Here is a 20,412-nt window from a genome sequence, read left to right on the forward strand (position 1 = left end):
ACTTTTTTGATTGTGAAGAACTTCCATTAGTTTTTCTTATAAGCTGGTCTGCTGTTAACTAATTCTCCCAGTTTTTGTTGATCTGGGAACATTCTTGTTTCACCTTCACTTTTCGAGGACAGTTTTGTTGGATATTAGACTCTTGGTTGACAGTTTTTTCTTTTAGCACTTAGAATATGTCATCCCACTGTTTTTTGGCCTCCATTGTTTCTGTTAACCTTATTAGTATAACCTTGTATGTGATAAGTGGTTTTTCTCTTACTACTTTCAAGATGTTCTATTTGTCTTTCATTATTTTTACTATGATGTGCTTGGGTATGGATCTCTTTGTGTTATCCTTCTTGGAGTTCCTTGGTTATCTTCGATGTCCAGATTACTATTTTTTAGCATATTGGGAATTTTAGTCATAATTCCATCAAATATTCTTCAAACATTCTTTCTGACTTTTTTACCATCATAAAATATTACTGTGGTGCCCTCATCATGTATATGTTGATGTGCTTAATGGCATTTACATTTGTCTGAGGTGCTGTTCATTTTCTTCATTTTTTTTTCTCTCTGTTCTTTGGATTGTATAATCTCTATTAGTCTGTTTTCAAATAGTCTTTCTTTTGCCAGTTCACATCTAATGTTGACATCCTCTAATGCCTTTTTCATTTCTATTGCTGATTTTCGACTCCAAAATTTCCATTAAAAATTTTTTTTATGTTTATTCATTTTTGAAAGACAGAGACAGAGCACAAGCAGGAGTGGGGCAGAGAGAGAGGGGGACACAGAATCTGAAGCAGGCTTCAGGCTCTGAGCTGTCAGCACAGAGCCCGACGCAGGGCTCGAACTCAGGAACCGCGAGATCATGACCTGAGCCAAAGTCGGACGCTCAACCGACTGGGCCACCCAGGTGCCCCTGGAATTTCCATTTTTAAAAATAATTTCTTTTTTTAATGTTTATTTTTGAAAGGGAGAGAGCTGTGCTCATGTGAGAGCATGGGATGGGCAGAGAGAGGTAGAGAGAGAATCCCAAGCAGGCTCTGTGCTGTCAGTGCAGAGCCTGATGTGGGGTTTGATCTCATGAACCATGAGATTCTGACCTGAGCTAAAATCAAAAGTCAGATGCTTAATTGACTGAGCCACCCAGATGCCCCTGAAATAATACCTATCTTTATCAATATTGTCTTTTATTAGACATTGTCATCATACCTTCATTTACTAATTTAAGTAAAGTTCTGTTCACTATTATGAATTATAGTACTTTGAAGTCTTTGTGAAATCCAACATCTGAGCCATCTCACGGGGCCTGTTTCTTTTTCTTTGTATGACTCACAGTTCCTGTTTCTTTGTTTATCTCATAATTTGTTGTTGTAGAAAACTAGAAAGCTTAGATAATACATTGTAGTAACTCTTGATACTGACTATCACCTGAGTCTAAGGGTAGCTCTGGAGCTTGAATGACATCAGGGAGTTGTTCTCCTTTGAGCCACGGGGCTTCTCTTTTCCCTCATCTCCACAAATTTCTCATCTGCTGCAGGTTGCCCCTAGAGTGTGTGTGTGTTGTGTGGCATGACTTCCACGTGCCTCCCACTTGTTGGTCTCCAGAGGAGGGTGCAGCTGGGAGTCCTCAGCAGCTGGGAGATGAATGCACCCTCAGGTAACAGGGATTTATTGCACACTCCAGCAGCTAGAACCCATCTAAGCAGATTGTACTCCATAAATGTCAAAGGAATAAATGGTATAACTGTTTTATTTATCTCTCTAGTTTTTACATTTATTCCTGGCTTAATGATTTTTCTAGGGGGTGAAATCCTCTAATTTTCTAATCTTCATTTTTGTATCTTGTTTTCCAAAATTATTATTTTTTAAAAAGTTTTTATTTATTTACTGAGAGAGAGAGAGAGAGAGCAGGAGCAAGAGCATGTGGGGGCGGGGGGGAGGGACAGAGAGAGAGGGAGACAGAGAATCCCAGATAGGCTCCAGGCTGTCAGCATGAGCCCGACCCGGGGGTTGATCTCATGAACCATGAGATTATGAACTGAGCCAAAATTCAGAGGTGACTGTTCAACTGACTGAGCCACCCGGGCACCCCTGTTTTTCAAAATTATGATAAAATATACATTGTATGAAATTTGCCATTTTAGCAGTTTTTAAGTATACTGTGTCATTAAGTACATTCACAGTTATTCTGTAGCCATCACTACCATTCATCCTCAGAATGTGTTCATCTTCCCCAGCTGAAAGTGTGTTCATTAAAACACTAACTCCCCATTCCCTTTTCCCACCAGCCCCTGGCAATGACCGTTCTATTTCTGTCTCTGTGAATTTGAATACTCCAGATACTTCATATATATGGAATCATATAATATTTGTCCTTTTGTGACTGACTTGTTTCACTTAGCATAATGCCTTCAGGATTCATCCATGTTGTAGCATGTGTGAGAATTTCCTTCCTTTTAAGGCTGGCTAATACTGCATTGCATGTATACATTATTTTTTGTTTATCATTCATCAATACATACTAGTATTGGTTCCATCTTTTGGCTGTTATGAATAATGCTGCTATGAGCATGTTGTACAAACATGTGTTTGAGTGCAGTGGAGGTTTTTCAGGCCAGTGTCTGAGATGTGTTTTGACTGCAGGAGGGCTCTCAATCTTTTCTTTCCATAGTTCTCTTTGGTAAACTAGGCGACCTGTGAGCCTCCTTTTTCAATTGTGTGCTACCAAAATCACCATTGTTTTCAAGAGTGCCCTTATGTTTGAACTTCTCTACACTCTGTTTTAGATAAAGTCACTTTCTTTGGGGAGAGCTTTGCAGCTGTCTGCACTTACCTCCTGTATCTCCCTGTGGGAGCCACTTCTCCAAAGCTGGGTTAGGAACAGTGGCTTGCTTCTCTTAGACACCCTTGCTTTAAGAGCAAGACTCTGGATATGGGAGTAAATTCTGGTGTGCTCAGAGCCTCTGTCCTGTGAGTGAGCTGTAGTGAGGCATTTAGGAGCCTAATATTCCTGGCTGCGTTCTGTGACCCTTTCAGGGGGCTGAGTGGAGGAAGGGAGACTGGGTAGAAGAAGGGAGCCCCCAACCTTCTTGACCACACTTACTTGGAACACAAAGTTGGTGGGAGGGAGGATGGGAAATACTGGATGTCTGTCCTTTTTTTCCACCCTTGACTGAAACCTAGGGGGAGAGGAAACCCTGCCTTCTTAGCCACACCCACCCAGGATGGAGCTTCTTTCATGCTGAGCTGGGGGTTACAGAGGAAGGATGTGGGTCATGGTTCAAGGGCCACAGACTTACTGTTCTTATCAAGCGTTTAGTAGATTTTCTTGAATAAATGTTTCTTCATTTGCTGTATGCTCTTAGAACAACCTCCAGAGACTTTAGAATTTTTGTTTGTTTGTTTGTTTTAAATAACTTTTACTAAGTATGGTTGTTTTACTAGGAAACAGCTTTGTGAATTCTGGAAGCTTCTTGTTTTTAATAGTGGTAAATTTCACAAAACAAAATAAGCTATTTTTAAAGGTTTAATTCAGTGACATTTAGTACTGAATTTATAGTACATTAACAAAGTATAACCATCACCTCTGTCTAATTCCAAAACTTTCATTATTGCAGAAGGAATAAGCAGTCATTCCCCATTCCTCCTCTTCTTTTAGCCCCTGGCAACCACTATTCTGCTTTGTCTCTGTGTGGATTTACTTATTCTGGATATTTCATTTAAATAGAAGCATATAATATGTGACTTTCTGTTTGGCTTCTTTCACTCCATGATGTTTTGGGGATTCGTCAGTGTTGTAGCATGTATCAATACCTCTTTCTTTTTTAAGACTGACCAATATTTTGTGGTATGGCTATTCCACATTTTGTGTATCCATTCATCAATTGATGAACATTTGGATTGTTTCTGTCTTTTGGGTGTTACGAATATGCTATGAACATTCATGTACAAGGTTTTGTTTGAATACTGGTTTCAATATTTTTTTTTTGTATATACCTAAGAATGGCATTGCTGGGTCATATAGTTATTCTGTGTTTAACTTAAACAAAGTGTATTTTATGGAATATCAGTAATTTGACATGAGGCTATAATACTGTTCTTCATTATTGAAGACGCAAACTCTGACTTACAGCTTTTAGCAGAGGTAATTTAGGCAAGCATCAGAGTAAAACAAAAACTATCCATGTTAGACTTAATGGTTATGTTTAACTTATTACTATAACTAATATTGGAATGGTGAAATTTTCTGTAATGTACAGTGCATTACTATTTTAAACATTTTTGGCTAGTGGAAACATAATCACAGCTAGCAAATTGACAAATCTTTAGGGACTTCCCATAAAGAGCACAATTTCAGAAATGTTTGTATTATGACACTTATTACCTATACAAATTTAATGTAGGAAGGCTGAGCATCTCTTCTAATTTGACTTTTCCAGTGCAAGTTTTACTACAGTAGTACAACAAACCTAATTATTTCTAGCATATCTTTTTGTAAGTTGAAAGTAAACAACTAACTATGCTCTTACAGAGTTGCTCTGGGAAATCTCAAAGACAGTTTTAGGTATAAAACATATCTTGAAAGTTTTATTTTTTTTCTTTATTTAGGCTCCAAATTTTAGAAAACAAAATCAAAACTGGGGCGCCTGGGTGGCTCAGTCAGTTGAGCGACTGACTTCAGCTCGGGTCATGATCTCATGGTTTGTGAGTTCGAGCCCCTCCCCGCGTCGGGCTCTGTGCTGACAGCTCAGAGCCTGGAGCCTGCTTCTGATTCTGTGTCTCCCTCTGTCTCTGCCCCTCCCCCACTCATGCTCTGTCCCTGTCTCAGAAATAAATAAATAAATAAATAAATAAATAAATAAATAAATAAAAGAAAATAAAATCAAAACAGTTACCAGATATTGTCTGAGAAGCAATACTTGGGTACTTATTTAATTAAAGTGAAAGTGAAGTATTTAAAAAATAAACATAGGTAACTTGATTGTAAAGAACCTTAGTTCTTTCATAAGTGAGAGGAAAATTATTTATTAAATAATCAAGAATATAATAAAGTCCATGTGAAGAACAGAAAATTATTTTGGCAAAATAGACCCACTGCTGCTACCTAGGCAAATTGTACGGAAGATAAAGAATAACCTTTCATATTATAAGCATGTCATTAACTGGTAAACCAAGGAAGCAAACCCAATAAAATTGAGCAAATGTTGCAAAATTTCATTTTATTTTATTATTTTTAAAAAAATTGTAATGTTTGTTTATTTTTGAGAGAGAGAGAGAGAGGGAGGGAGGGAGAGGGAGGCACAGTATCAGAAGCAGGCTCCAGGCTCCAAGCTGTAAGCACAGAGTCTGATGCGGGGCTCGAACTCATGAGCTGTGAGATCATGACCTGAGCTGAGGTCAGACGCTCAACCGACTGAGCCACCCAGGTGCCCCTGGTAATGATTTAAACTTTTAACCAAAACTATATTTAATTTACATTTCACATTGAAACACTGAGGTGGAACATTGAGAACTGTCTGTTACATACAACCAGCATTTTATCAGACTAGCAAAGCTCATGGGCACACCCAGTACAACTCCCTGCAGACACTAATGTCCCTTTTATACCTTCTTAAAGTGGCAAAAATGAACACTTTTATTAGCACGTCCTCCAAATATAGCTTGTCTATAGCAAATATAGCTTGTCTATAAAAATAAGAAACAGTATATAGAGTAAATTATGGGTAGTAATCCCTCTTCTAAAATTCTACCATTTAAAAAAATTAGATGACCAATGGTTATTAGTTTAACTCACGCCACTGAGATCAAGAGTCACATGCTCTTCCAATTGAGCCAGCCAGGTGCCCCTTAATATCAAAGTTATAAGCTACCTAAAAGATCTTGGAAATCAGTGTCAATACATGTTGTAATAAAAAGTTTGTCAGAACAATGATTCAACTTAGTTGAACACAAATTTACATTTTAGCTATTTAAATAAAATATTTATATAGGCTAATGTTAGCTTATCTGAAAAGTAAATGTTTATGCATTTAGGAAAAACAAACCTAAGTAGAATAAAATGATCAATCAGAGAAAATAAATAGCTTTTTTCTTAAAGCAGAGTTATTAAACTAGACTTGTGTCAAAGTTGTACTTTACTTATGTGAACTTGGACTTTTTAAATGTTTCTTAGGGCCACCTGGCTGGCTGGGTCGGTAGAACATGTGACTCTTGATCTCAGGGTCTTTAGTTCATGCCCCATGTTGGGCATGGAGTCTACTTAAAAAAATAAAAATGAAAAAATTTAAAAATATTTCTGAGTTAATTCCTGTAAGAATAATTTATTAAGTCTAACACATTTAAATAAACTATAAGAAGTTTAATTTACTTGTTTTCTGGGAGTTTTATAATCTATTTATACAAGTACTTATTATTATTTTTAACCACTGAGCCAGTGAAAACAGAGTTCCTTTAATGAGAGGTAAAACTTTCTGAACTGCAGATACAGAGCTTTATAGCTTTGTGTCTATGATTTCACCTACAGGTCTAGAGACATGAATTGTGGAGCTTAAAAACAAACGAAAAACCTCACTGGTCCAGATACCAAAAACTTATTCTTGGTGGGCATAAAATTCTAAATAGACAAAAAAAGATTATCAAGCCAGAGTGTGTCTTTTATCTTTTACCCAAGAGATCTCTGTCATCCATGTTTGGGATCACCAAATAAATGGTTAAGCCATGAAACCAAATTCTTAGTCATTGTTAGCACTTAGGGTAATAATGTATTGGCCACGCAGTAATTAAAAATCAAACCAAAACATACAATCTGTGGAGAAGAAGCGGTAACAACAAGCAGAGAAGTAAGAGTCAGCAAAGTTAAATGTGTATTTCCACTTGGGTTTTACTTCTGGGATCCAAGAAAAGAGGTGCCTAAGCTTAGGCAGCTCGTGAGGTACAATTCTCTGGCAGTCCAGTTTCCTGACTGTGTCAGGCGAATCCACTGGGCACTTTGGTGAAACTTCCAAAACTTAAAAGAGAGTTTTCAAAAAAGATAAAATCATGACTCTCATACAGATATAAAATTAATACATGGCAAAGGTTTTATTTAACTTGTTAATTATTGAGGGATCTAATAAGGCATTAACAACGGTTTCAAAAACAATGGCAGAAAACAGTACAGGCATTTGGGAATGCTGAAATAGATTTATAAATAGAGACATAAGTGGTGACTATCTGCAGGGCAGTAATTACTTGCATTCCATAGGCTGAAATGTTTTGTATTTCCATGAACAAGAATAACTTGCTTTACTATCAGTTCCACAGTGTATAGAGATGTAAAATAGGCCAGACAGTGAAAGGCACAGAAAATGTGTAAGAGTAATCCTTTTCATCCACTTCAAAATTTTTCACAATTTTTTTTGCCATTATTGGAAATCTTTTTTTTTTATTTTGTTTTTTACTATGCTTGCCTTTTTTTTTTTTTGCCATGTCAAAGGTTTTAATTTTTATGAAAATGAAATTTATCAATCTTTTTCTTCTAGATTTTGAGCCATAGGAGAGTTTTCCATAGTACCAGGTTATAGAGAAATCTACTTATGTTTTCTTTTGGTATTTGTATGGTTTATTTTTTACCTTTACATTTCTGTTTTTTTTTTTTTTTTTTTTTTTTAATTTTCTTTGGGTATGGTATAATGAATGGCTCCAGGTTTTATCTTTTTTTTTTTTTTAAGTTTATTTATTTATTTAAGTAATCTCTACACCCAGCATGGGGCTCAAACTCATGACCTTGAGATCACAAGTCTTGCGCTCTTCCAACTGAGCCAGCCAGGTGCCCTGGTTTTACCTAAAAAAAAATTTTTTTTGTATGGCAGTCCAACTATCCTAACACTTTTTATTTAAAAAACATATTTTTTTCACCTTGATTTGAGATGCTGCCATTATCATTTATTGAATTTTCATATGTGGTGGGTCTTTCTCTTGATTCTTCATTCTGTTCATTGTCTGTATGTCTATTCATACTTTCAATTATAGAGACTTTATTGTTTTATTTGGTGGGGCTACCTTCACCTCATTGCTCCTTTTTCAGGGGGTTCCCAGTGATTCTGCCTATTTTTTAATTTAAAAAGTTTTTTGTCATTATCATTATTTGAGTATAGTTGACATATTAGTTTAATGTGTGCAGCATCCGAGTCAACATTTCTATGCTTATGCTATGTTTACAAGGGTAGCTACCATCTGTCACCATACAATGCTATTACAGTACCATTGACTGTATTCCCTATGTTGTACCTTTCATTCCCATGACTCATTGATTCCATAACTGGCAGCCTGTATCTCCTACTCTCCTTTACCCATTTTGCCCCTCCTCCTTCCCCCCTTCCCCTCTGGCAACTCTCAGTTTGTTCTGTATATGTATAAAAGTATAGATTTGATTCTGCTTTTTGTTTGTTTATTCATTTGTTTTTTAGATTCCACATATAAGTGAAATCATGTGGTATTTGTCTTTCTCTGACTTCACTTAGCATAGTACTCTCCAGTATATAGATTATCTTTTAAGCTATTAGGCAGACATCACATTAGATCTGCTTTAGACAGTTTAACATATTTTGTTTGACTTTCCAAAGTCTAAGAAAGCAGTCTACATCTGCAGTCATTAATCTGCTTTAAGCATTTTCAGTTAAAATTTGTTTAGCATTTCAATTTGTAATCCTAGAGGACAAATACAATTTTGTATGTATTGGGTGTTTCCATTTCTCATCTTTTGCATTTTACCAAGTAACACAAGTCAACAGGAAGAGACATCTCTGGTCAGGAGTGTAAAAACAGGAAGGAGGAAGTCTATTGCAAATCTGTGTTAGCCGATTATCAATTTAGGTTGCACTCTAGAGGATGTCCATTAGCGATTAGCATTGCACTTTGTTGTTACCCAGAATTAACAGTAAGCGTTAATGTCAATGTTATAGAATGTTGACCCTAGTTATAAGAAGTAATGTTAACTAACAGACTGTACTAGGCTCTTGCCTATGCATGGGAACAGGATACTGTTAGTGAGAACCAGTCACAGAAATTGCATATGGAGGGAAACAAGGCAAATAAAATTCAAAATCAGAAATAGAGGGAACATCATCCTGTATTTTTTGCCTTTGCCTGATCTTGATGCTTTGACAGGTTGTATAATCCTTTAAGATATGGTTGTATCCTTTTTTAAAAAAATTATGGTCTGTCAACTTTGTCATTTAAAAAATTGTTTGACAGAATATCAATTGAATGTCTCCAGTTGAATTAAGAGGAAGCACCTGAGCATTATTTTGTAAAGCATTCTAAGAATGCATGTGGCAAACTAGATGAAATGTTTCATGGGAAAATAACACAGAAAGTGAATATTTTGTAAATAAGAAATCTTTTTCAGTATTATGTGATGCAAGGAATTGGATTCTGTGTTTATACTTTTTTTTTTTTTTTCTTCTGGAGTTGCTAGAAACTCACTTGCTTTGGATATTCAGGATACCTACTTGGTTTAGCTACCTGACAGTGGTATTTTAAGATACTTAGCATATCCCAAATTCTTTACTTAGCTGTACAGTGTTGTGGATGTTTTGGAAAAATTAAAAGTACTGTGTAAAAGCTACATGGTGGTGGCAGCTGCTGATCCTCCTCTTCCACCTTCTCTTCCCTCACCTCCTCCTCCTCTTCCTCCTACCCCTCTTTCTCTTCCTCCTCCTCCCCCCCACCCCGTTTGACATGTGACATGTTCATTTCCTCAGGTGTCTATTAACTTAACCTATGCCTTTATGGGACCCTTATTTATGGATTATTTTGTGGTAATGCTTCCCACATTTTTTATGTCATGGCACAACCAGAAAGTTAGATTGAGAGATGATCATTATATATGCCTATAACCTATTCAGTTGGGAAGATGTACTCTAGTGTGTGGGTCAGATGAGGGGGTTTTTAAACCCCTTATAATTTTAAGAAATGCTTGTGTATGTGTGAAATGTGTGCAAGGATAGGCGTCTTAGGGATTTGTCGTTGTCGTAGGTACCAAACCAAATTGAGTTAGCTTGAGGAAATCTGGAAAAAAAAGAATGAAAGCTTTCTGGGTATCTCACAAAATTCTTAAGACAGACATGCTTCTTAAAAGACAAAGAGGTAGAAGACTGTTTCTTTCTCCTTCCTGCTTCTCTCTGTCTTCATTTTCCTCTGAAGTGGAGCTTTCTCTCCCCTCTGCAGTTAGTGGGGGATGACCACCTACAGCTTCCATGTGTCAGTTGGTACATATAGCTGACTGTCTCTGAATTCCAATTCAGAATTCATGAAAGAGTGTATCTGATTGAACCAGTTTGGATCAGTTGTACCCCTCTGGGGCAATGTACCTGTGAATGGAAGACGCTATATTGCTTTTCCAACTTTGTAGTTGGTCATCAGTTCTCGGAGAGAAAGTGTCTATTACAGTTGTGTTTGCGAACTTTTTTGGGGAGAAGATCCAACTTTGATCAAAATCATAGAGGAGGATCTGGTCACTCCCAGGCCACTGTCCAAATAAAGATTAACTGATCTAAGAGTTATAATAGAATTCCCACTACTTAGGGGTGTCTGGGTGCCTCAGTCGGTTAATCCTCCCACTTTGGCTGAGGTCATGATCTCGTGGTTCATGAGTTCAAGCCCCACGTCGGGCTCTGTGCTGACAGCTCAGAGCCTGGAGCCTGCTTCAGATTCTGTGTCCTCCCTCTCTCTCTGCCCTCCCCTGCTCACACTGTGTGTGTCTCTCAAAAATAAATAAACATTTAAAAAAATTAAAAAAAAAAAAGAATTCCTACTACTTAGTACATCCTTCAAATTAGTTAAACTGTTTGCCTTTTTCACAGTGCCATGTTCTTTTCTGCCTATGTTTACCATGATTGATTACCCTGTCTTTATTTCTCCACCTACTCACATATTACCTATCGTTCAATTCTCATTTTAGGTCTAACCTCCTCCATGAAATCTTTGCATCTTAGAACACAGCATTCTAGGTGGATATATTTGTATATTCATATATATATATGTATTTTTTTCTTGTGTCTGAATTCTTACGCCATGGACTTTTTAAATGCTGTACAATGTTATTTAGTTGTTTGTGAATATATGTTTTAGTATGTATATTTTAAACAAACATCTTAAATGCAGGTCTAATGAAATTGTCCCTGAGGCCTATGATTGTCAACACATACCTGATTAGTTTCGACCATGTTACATAGTATAATGCCTTGGGTACAGCAGACTTTCAATAAATACTTTTTGAACTGAATTAATGAAAAGCAAACCCCTTTTTGTTTTATAGAAAACTTAAATATAGAAGAATAGAGAGGTGAAAAAAACACTTGTTTCCTACTACGGAAGAACAATCACAATTGACATTAATTCTAGTTAATTCTTAGATTAGAAATGACAAATATTTTTTATTTGTTGAATGTTTATTGAAAGGATTTCTGCTATTCAACATGTTAAATTTTGAGTATTAAATATTTGTTAAATGAGGTTCCAATTGCATTGTATAAAATTTTCATCGTGTTTAATTATTTCCTTATTATTGTACCTTTAGAGTGGTTCTTATTTTTATCAAATTCTATAAACAATGATATTAATTCTAAAATAATTTTTTAGGTTCTTTGTTCCCAAAGCAAAAGTAATCATGTAGATAATAGGTAATAGCTAACATCTATTGAACATTTACTGTGTGCCTGTTTTTTAAACACTTAAATGTATTATTTAATCTTCACAAAAAGCAAATGAGGTACCATTATTACATACCTATTCTATAGATAAAGAAATTGGGGTAGAGATAGATTAGGTCATTAGCTCCAGGCACATAGTAAGTGGTGGAGCTTGATGTGAACATAGGCCATTTTGCCTCTGAGACTATCTATACTTTTTTTTTTTTTTTTAACTTTATTTACTTTGAGATAGAGAGAGAAAGCTGGGGAGAGTCTGAGAGAGGGAAAGAAAGAGAATCCCAAGCAGGCTCCACACTGCCAGCATGGAGCCGAATGTGGGGCTCGAGCACACAAACTGTGCGATCATGACCTAAGCTGAAATCTAGAGTTGGACACTTAACCAACTGAGGCACCCAGGCGCCTACCCCAGAGCCTATCTGTACTCTTAATCATTACGTTTTGCCTTCTAATTTAGAATATCAGATAATTAAAGATGTAGTGTAAAAGCTGTATTAAATTTTAACTTAAAAGTAAATGGAAAGGTTTACATTAAGATTTGGAACACTAAGGAATATGACCAGGGCTGTACTCAGGGAGGGAAGGTACTGTATTTTAAACTTGTGCTAGGTCAGAGGAGGCTCAGATACTGAAATTAACTCACAAAAAAAGTGATGTAGGTCGCTTATTCCTCTGCAGCTCCCAGATAGATACAGGGCTCTGGTAACTTTAAGGGGCTGCTTGATGCAAGCAAAATCCCTGACCTTATATCTTCTCCATACCTTTTTTCAGTTTTAAATGATGGAAAAAACAAAATACCACCAACATTGCCTACCTACCCCTTTCATTCCTATACTTTCATTCATTCCTATGGTAAAAAGAACATAAATCAGGTTTGCTTTTAGGCCTGTCTTACTAGAAGGGCTGGTTCTTTTCAGTTTGGTAGACCAGGCCTAATAGAATCTGTGTACAACGGTGTGTTTTTTTGCTTTCATGTCTGAATGTGAAGGCAGGCAACTAGTTTTTGTGTGGTTTGTGAGAGTGTGTGTATGTATTGTTGATGCCTGGGTATGGCCAACCTTATTATAAAGGAGCTTAATTTTGACAGACTAAGTTAATAGAGGCATTGTCATGATTGATAATAAGAAAGGTACTCTGGGAATGAGCAATGAATATTTAACTGACAGATTTAAGGTAAATAATTTCAGTAATCGGATGGTGATTTGTGTGCAGTGAGCTGCTTTTACCTTTTTTGTACAATAGTTTCCAACACTTCTTATAAGTCCAAGACTTGGGTTGTATACCTGGCTCTGGCCTAAAAAGTAGGGACATGGTGTTGAGCAAATCCTTTAACTTCTCAAAATTTCAGTTCCTTCATCTGTGAGATAGAGATAAAATCCTGTCTACTTCCCAAGGGTTCTTGGAATCGAATGCAATGATGTACTGTGCAAAATGGCTTTGTAGATTGCAAAACACTAATACAAAGGTAAAAGCTTATTTTTATTTATTTATTTATTTATTTATTTATTTATTTATTTCTGTTACTTACATTCTGTTTTTGAGTGGACACAGAATTGTTTTTCTCAACTTACTGTTTTTCTGCAAAGCTGTGACTTTCTCTGTACAGCAGTGGATTGTATGGTCAGGATCAATGTGAATTTGGATCAGCCTTATATCAGGGTAACCATGTTTCTGTTTTCCTCCATACTACTTACGAATTACACTTACTTGGCAATTTTTTTTTGTCTTTTGAAAAACACATTATAAAAATCAAATTAATACTAGTTAGTATATATTTATTTTTTAAATGCATAGTTCTGAATGCTTTCTTCCAAAGTTCAAATTAAATACATCTGGCTTTCATTTTTAATATATTGTACATTTTAGTAAAGGTCTTGTTTTTACTGTTACTTTTTATTTAAAAATGTTTATTTTAAGAGAGTGAGAGTGTGTAAGTGTGTTAGAGTGTGTAAGCGTGTTCATGAGCGAGGACGGAGGCGAGGGGGGGCAAAGAGAGAGGAGAGAAAGAATCCCAAGCAGACTCCCTGCTGTCAGCACAGAGCCCAATGCAGGGTTTGATCCTAGGAACAGTGAGATCATGACCTGAGCCAAAATTAAAAGAGTTGGATGCTTAACTGACTGAGCCACCCAGGTGCCCCAAGTTCTTGTTTTTACTTCAGATATGTTTATGTTGGTATCTTTTCTAGGACCTCCAAAAATTATTATGAGCCTAGAATTGCCAGAGAATTTTTATGGTGTTTATGGTTCATTTCTGCTATTTTTAACCATTACATTAAAGCAGTAGATATCAGGATAAAGCAGCTTCAAAAAAGAGGAAATGTTATTTTGATTTCATAGTTTTTATTTGTTAATTAGGTTGAATATGCGATTCACACCATACTTTGATGCAATAGTCAAAGAAAATATTTGGATTTTTACTTTTTGGTGAAGGGTGCCCTCTAGTGAGCCTGTTCTTTTTATTAAGGTTTGCAGTTTGCATCATTTTGGCACTTGTGAACTGAATATAGAAATAGAAGATACCTTTAGTTCTCAAGGAGATTGGAAGATGAAATATACACTAAATAATTAGAAAATAAATTTTTTGTGTTACACAAATAAAAGGTACAAATAAATGAAAGATGAATTTTTTTTAATGTTCATTTATTTTATTTAAAAAAAATTTTTTTTTCAACGTTTTTTATTTATTTTTGGGACAGAGAGAGACAGAGCATGAACGGGGGAGGGGCAGAGAGAGAGGCAGGCACAGAATCGGAAACAGGCTCCAGGCTCCGAGCCATCAGCCCAGAGCCTGACGCGGGGCTCGAACTCACGGACCGCGAGATCGTGACCTGGCTGAAGTCGGACGCTTAACCGACTACGCCACCCAGGCGCCCCTAATGTTCATTTATTTTTGAGACAGAGACAGAGCATGAACAGGGGAGGGTCAGAGAGAGAGGGAGACACAGAATCTGAAGCAGGCTCCAGGCTCCGAGCTGTCACCACAGAGCCCGACGTGGGGCTCGAACCCACAGACCATGAGATCATGACCTGAGCCGAAGTTGGAAGGTCAACCGACTGAGCCACCCAGGTGCTCCGAAAGATGAATTTTTAAAAAGATAGTGATATACAAATAAATAGAAGTTAAAGAGTTGTTTCTGCACTTGATTTTCAGTTTCTATTGCTTACAGTCAGTACTTAATAAATATTGAGTATTGTTGGAAAGAATACTCCTTTGTCTTTTATCCAGGTGTTACTGTCTTGGAGCTATTTCATTTCTTATTTGCTCCTGGATTACAGGGTGTCAGGGAAAGTTAATGAGAATGTTGTTATTCATGCTTGATATATGTGATAAAATGGTTGGGAAAATGTTAGAGGAGTACTAGGTATGATAATTTTATATTGACTGCTTTTTTTCTTTCTATTTTATATTGCTACGTAGAATTATGTATATTTTTTCAAAGATTCATAGGAAAGTCTGCCAATGTCCAATATTTTAATGGTAGTCACTTTAGGGGAATATCTTCACATTATTCTGTGTAGGGCTTTGCTCTGTTCTTTTGTGGTTGTGCACCAGCATATCCATGCTATTGGAGAACACAGGATTCTGAGATAGAGAAAAGCCATTTTTATTTTGTCTAGAAAAGGAACTATGGTGCTCCAGTAAACATAGGTAGGTTAGAGAAATTGGATTGGGTATATTGAGATTTTATCAATTTTTTAAAAAATATAAACATTTTATTAAAAGTTAAAAAGTCATTTCTCAGCAAATAAATACAGGTATCCCCTGCTCTTTGAAAGTTTGTGTTTCATCAGTTCACTTTTTTTTTTAAATTTTTTTTTTTTTAATGTTTATTTATTTTTGAGACAGAGAGAGACAGAGCATGAATGGGGGAGGGGCAGAGAGAGAGGGAGACACAGAATCAGAAGCAGGCTCCAGGCTCTGAGCCATCAGCCCAGAGCTCAGGAACCGTGAGATCGTGACCTGAGCTGAAGTCGGACGCTCAACCGACTGAGCCACCCAGGCGCCCCATCAGTTCACTTTTATAAAAGACCTAAATAAGTACCGATTTCCACTAACTGAAAGAAATCCAAAGAAGATTTTTGCTTTTTAGGAAAAAGGCAAAAAGTGAAAATTGTGTTCAGCAGCATAAGCATCAAAAGTGGCAATGTCAGGTTCTTTTCTGGGGACCTGTACTCAGTGTCAAGCCACCATAGCTCTGAACTGTGTGAGCATGTGTGTTTTATCTTGATTTATTTTGTGCATCTGTTAACAAGATGTTTCCTAAAGTATATCAGAAAAGCCTAAGAGAGGTTATTTTGTGCGTCTGGGAATGGGAATGCTAAAAAAATTTTCCATAGAAATTAGGAGTAATGGCTTCTTCACTTTATACCATTCCTGTTTCATGGGAGCTCTCTACTTTCCAATAGTAGGAGAAACGTGTGCATTTTATTCTTTTTAATTATTGTGATGGCTTTTTTTTTACAGTGAAAATATAGTGAAAGAAAAAGGTACCAAAAATGGTATGAGGATATTATGTGCCTTTTGGCAAAAAATATCCTGGTATGTTACCAGTAATAAGAAAGCCCTTGTTCACGTAATATCTTAAGAATGTTGTTTTGTCAGAAAGAAGGAGGTTTTCCTTAAAAAAAGGAAAGAAAAGAAACCTTGAATATGATTAATAAATAATATAGCATCTGTCCAAAAACTCGAAGTAGCCCGAGTTCCTCCATTAAGACATTTTATTTGGTAACATTAATTTTTAAAGAGCCAATTTTAACGTTTTAATGATATTTTGGTTTTTCTTGTATCTATTTTATTACCACTAGGTGGAGCCCTGTGCATACAATTCAAGAAGGCATTTCTGAAAGCTGATTTACTTGTTTAAAAGCCATAAACCTGATACATCAGATGATCAAATAATGTATGATAACTCATATTTCAACATTTTGCTTTGGTGTGGAAGATTAGATATAATGAAGATAGAAAATGTGTACTTAAAAGAATTTTTAAGCTATGCTTTTTTAAGACCTACATTATTTTTATGCATTCCTACTTGCTAAAATTAAAATATGTAAATTAAAATCTTTAGTGTATCATGGTCCATCTTTATCTTCACATGAAGTTTTTAAATCATCTCTTCTTTTAAAATTGATTTTACATTGCATTTTGGCCTGATTAGCATTACATTTTGGTAGAAATAAGATTTTATTGTGCTGAGCTTTTGGAAGGGAAGACTGAACTCTCTTACCCTGAAGTTATTATATGTACACTTGACCCTCGAACAATGTGTGGGTTAAGGGCACTGACCCCCTGTGCAGTTGGAAATCTGCATATAACTTTTGACTCCCCAAAGATTTAACTACTAATAACCTACTGTTGACCAGAAGCCTTAATACCATAAACGGTCAATTAACACATATTTTATATGTTTATAGATAGTGCATTCTTGCAATCATGTAAGCTAGAGAAAAGAAAATGTTATTAAGAAAATTGTAAGGAAGAGAAAATACATTTCCAGTACCATACTGTATTGAAGAAAATTTGTAAGTGTACCTGCTCAGTTCACATCCTTGTTGTTCAAGTTTCCTCTGTATATGGAGCACTAATTTACAAGCTTAGTGGATGTGGGATGGTGGAAAATTTACCAACTTTTTGATGTTCACTCTTCCTGGTTCTGCCATATATCTGTGTGTATTTATTTATAGGATTTGAATTAGGCCTGCAGTAGACATTATAGCATTCTGAGGGACATTTTGAAAGAAGAAAAATTATTTTCATTAAAATTATATATTGCTTGAAAGTTAGATCAGTAATATATCTGCACATTAATAATTAGATGGATAAAACTGTTAACCAATTTAGGATTCAAAGAGTGAATAGCACTGCATGGCATTTCCTTTCTTATCCTGCAAATTAAAATTTCAAAGAGTAATGATTGTCATTTAGAGACAAAAAAAAATAGACTTTTCAGAGTCTCTGCCTAAGGTTAGATGAGTATGGGGCCCTTAGATTTCTCTACTTCATATTTTGCTCCTCTTTATTTTGTTGCATTTGTAATTTAATACTGCCTAACAATTAGCTATGCCTCAGTTCTCATCCTTTTTTTCTGTCCATTGGATGATTTCACCTGATGGGTGCAACAGTGCACATCAGGGATTCCCTATTGAGTCATTCTCAATTGTTGATCTTCAAAGGTGATCTGGTTAGTTGCTATACTCGTAACTTCTCTGCATTTCATGCTGCTTATCACCCATTTCTGATCGGAGAGTCTGTATGACATAATGGTTAAGAGCACTGATTTGGAGTCAGGTAGACTTGGGGTTAAATCTTGGCTCTACTACTGTGTGACTTTGGACCTAAAGTCTTAATCTTCCCAAACTACATTTGTAAATGGGGATGCTAATAGAATCTATGTTGTAAAGCTGTAGTGAATATAATGAGGTAATGCATGCAAAGTACTTAATAGTAAATCTTGGTTGTTAACTGTTTTTCGATGTTTACCACATTAAGCCAGAAGCAATAGATATATGACTCCTCTTTAGTCAGTTTAGTCACTGTGGGGAATTGTTGATAGGGAGTGCACACCTTTTTTTGCTTTCCGTATCCTTCCTCCACCGTCTCTCCAAATTATCTCTATAATTAAACATAGGCTTCTTCAGAGAAAAGATGGATAATTCCTACTATGCCTCTGGTGTCAAGAAATACTTGGGAGAGGTATTGTTTCTGCTTTCTTCCTTTTTCCAGGGATCTTATACATACCCACCCTTTCTCCCTTCCTGTTTCTCTCTATTCACCCAGCTATTTATTGTTGGCTTTATTAGCAAATTATCAGACTAGTTATTTCGAATATAATTTTTCATCAGAGTGGGTAGAGGGTTAAATCAACTACATGTATTGATTAATTCCATTTTGAGTGCTTGCGTTTGGCTTTTAGATTTGTGCTGCATCTACGAAGTTAAGAAAGTCAGAACTAGGAACTTTCTAGGGTCGTTTTTAAGGCCAAATTCTGTCTAATCATGAATTGTGGATTCTGGCACTTGCTTGAACCGTCAGTGCTTTTAAAAAAATGCATTTTATTCCTGTGATTTAGAACGTTTCCTCATCTCTGCTTCTTTATTCCTGTGCGTTCTGTTCAGGATGATCTCATTGGTGTAGATTATGGGTGATGTGTGGTTATATCAGCTTGGACTGCAGCTTGTATTTATGTCTGTAACAGCAAGTGGTTATCAGTGGTGTAACAGTCAAGAGAGACTAAGACTTAGTTATAGGTGGATCATTCACAGTACTGATTCCTTTATGTTATTTTTATTTCCTTTATTGGGGCTTACAGTTCTAACAGCAGAAGGCATGGAATGTAAATAGTTCACCCATTTCAGGCTTTGGTTTTCTATTAATGGTGGGTGGGTATTGCGTATGTTCTGATGTACTTTGTAGAGAAAGAGTCATTCACCTGTGATGCTATAATAGATGCACTGGCGGTGTCCTGAATTACTATAAGACGGGAGTGGTTTTGCTTTAAAATCCTGGAGAATAAATTAGAAAGATATACTAGAAGATGGGCTTTAAGAACTTTCTAGAATAAAATAGACTTCTGGAAAATAACTTTTTTTCTTTCTGTTTATATGTTATTACTGTTTTTTAAAAGGCAGCTTTAAGTTTGTTTATTTTGAGAGAGGGAGGGAGGGGCAGAGAGAGAGAACCCCAAACAGGCTCCACATTCTCAGTGTGGAGCCCAATGCAGGGCTCGAACTCACGAACTGCGAGATCATGACCTAAGCCGAAATCAAGAGTCGGATGCTTAACTGACTGAGCCACCCAGGCACCCCTGTTATTACTATTTTTAAAAGAGGTAATAATATTGCCCTTTGCACTCACAAACAGAGTCAAATCCTCTTTGGAGAGACATTGTAGTAGGGTTGTTCTAAAATATCTCTTAGATTTTTGGTACAGTGCTACAGCTGTAACAGGAAAAAAAAAAAGAGAGGACAGTTGTTTTGGTATGTTTGTTTACTACCTGGTATTTTAAGAGTCAGATAAATTTCAAACTTTTATTCAAATAGGTAAAAAAAAATTAGAAATGAGTATATATATTACTTTAATAAAGTGTTCAAAGTTATGAAATACAAATTTGTTTATAGCACACCAATATCAGGTTAACTTTCTCTTGCATGTGGTTTTTCCTGTGGAGTAATGTTTAAGAATTCTTATTAATTATATGTATTAATTATAGGAAAAGCACAAGGGAAGCAAAAAAGTATCCTGGGAATTGTAGTATTGCCTCAGTCCCTTACTAATAACTAGCAAATGAGCAAGCCATTTGCCAATTCTTTTTTTTTTTTTTTCTTTTTGAGAGAGAGTGAGCAAGGGAGGTGCAGAGAAAGAGGGGACAAAGGACAAAGGATCCAAAGCAGGTTCTGTGCTGATAGTTGTCGAACCCACAGACTGTGAGATCACGACCTGAGTCACCCAGGCACCCCACCATTTGCCATTTCTATGCCTACTCCCTCACTTGTGAAAAGGAGGCAATATTTTCTCTGGTGCTGTATAAGAAATAAAACATTGGATATAAAAAATACAGAAGGCCCCATGCAGATGTCAAGTATTAGTGGTAGTCAGCTCCTTTAGTATGGGGTAGCTATATTTGATATTGCAACCAGTACCTATTCAACAGCCAGTTCACTCTTTAATAAGGATTTGGTTGTTTTTTATGTGCATATTATGCTAGTAGCCAGTGTATATATTGAGCACTTACCA

At 36.2% G+C, this 20,412-nt stretch overlaps 1 protein-coding gene across 7 annotated transcripts in view; it reads left to right on the top strand.

Annotated features, from left to right (window-relative positions):
* Nucleotides 1–20,412, top strand: part of EXOC6 (exocyst complex component 6) — a 299,891-nt gene that overhangs the window by 99,549 nt on the left and 179,930 nt on the right. For 2 of the 7 annotated variants that reach the window (XR_006209204.1, XM_042960754.1), the window contains exon 1: nt 1,093–1,645. The exons of 4 other annotated variants lie outside the window; for them this stretch is intronic. Coding sequence is in view for 2 of the 3 variants with exons in the window: in XM_042960754.1 (XP_042816688.1) it covers nt 1,446–1,645 (200 nt within the window). In the remaining variant the exon portion in view is untranslated. Of the gene's footprint in view, nt 1–1,092; nt 1,646–16,484; nt 16,580–20,412 lie in introns of those variants that run through there. One more of the 7 variants, XM_042960758.1, reaches the window with a different exon arrangement.

Source organism: Panthera tigris, chromosome D2 (genome assembly GCF_018350195.1).
Source record: "Panthera tigris isolate Pti1 chromosome D2, P.tigris_Pti1_mat1.1, whole genome shotgun sequence".
NCBI classification, from domain to species: Eukaryota; Metazoa; Chordata; class Mammalia; order Carnivora; family Felidae; genus Panthera; species Panthera tigris.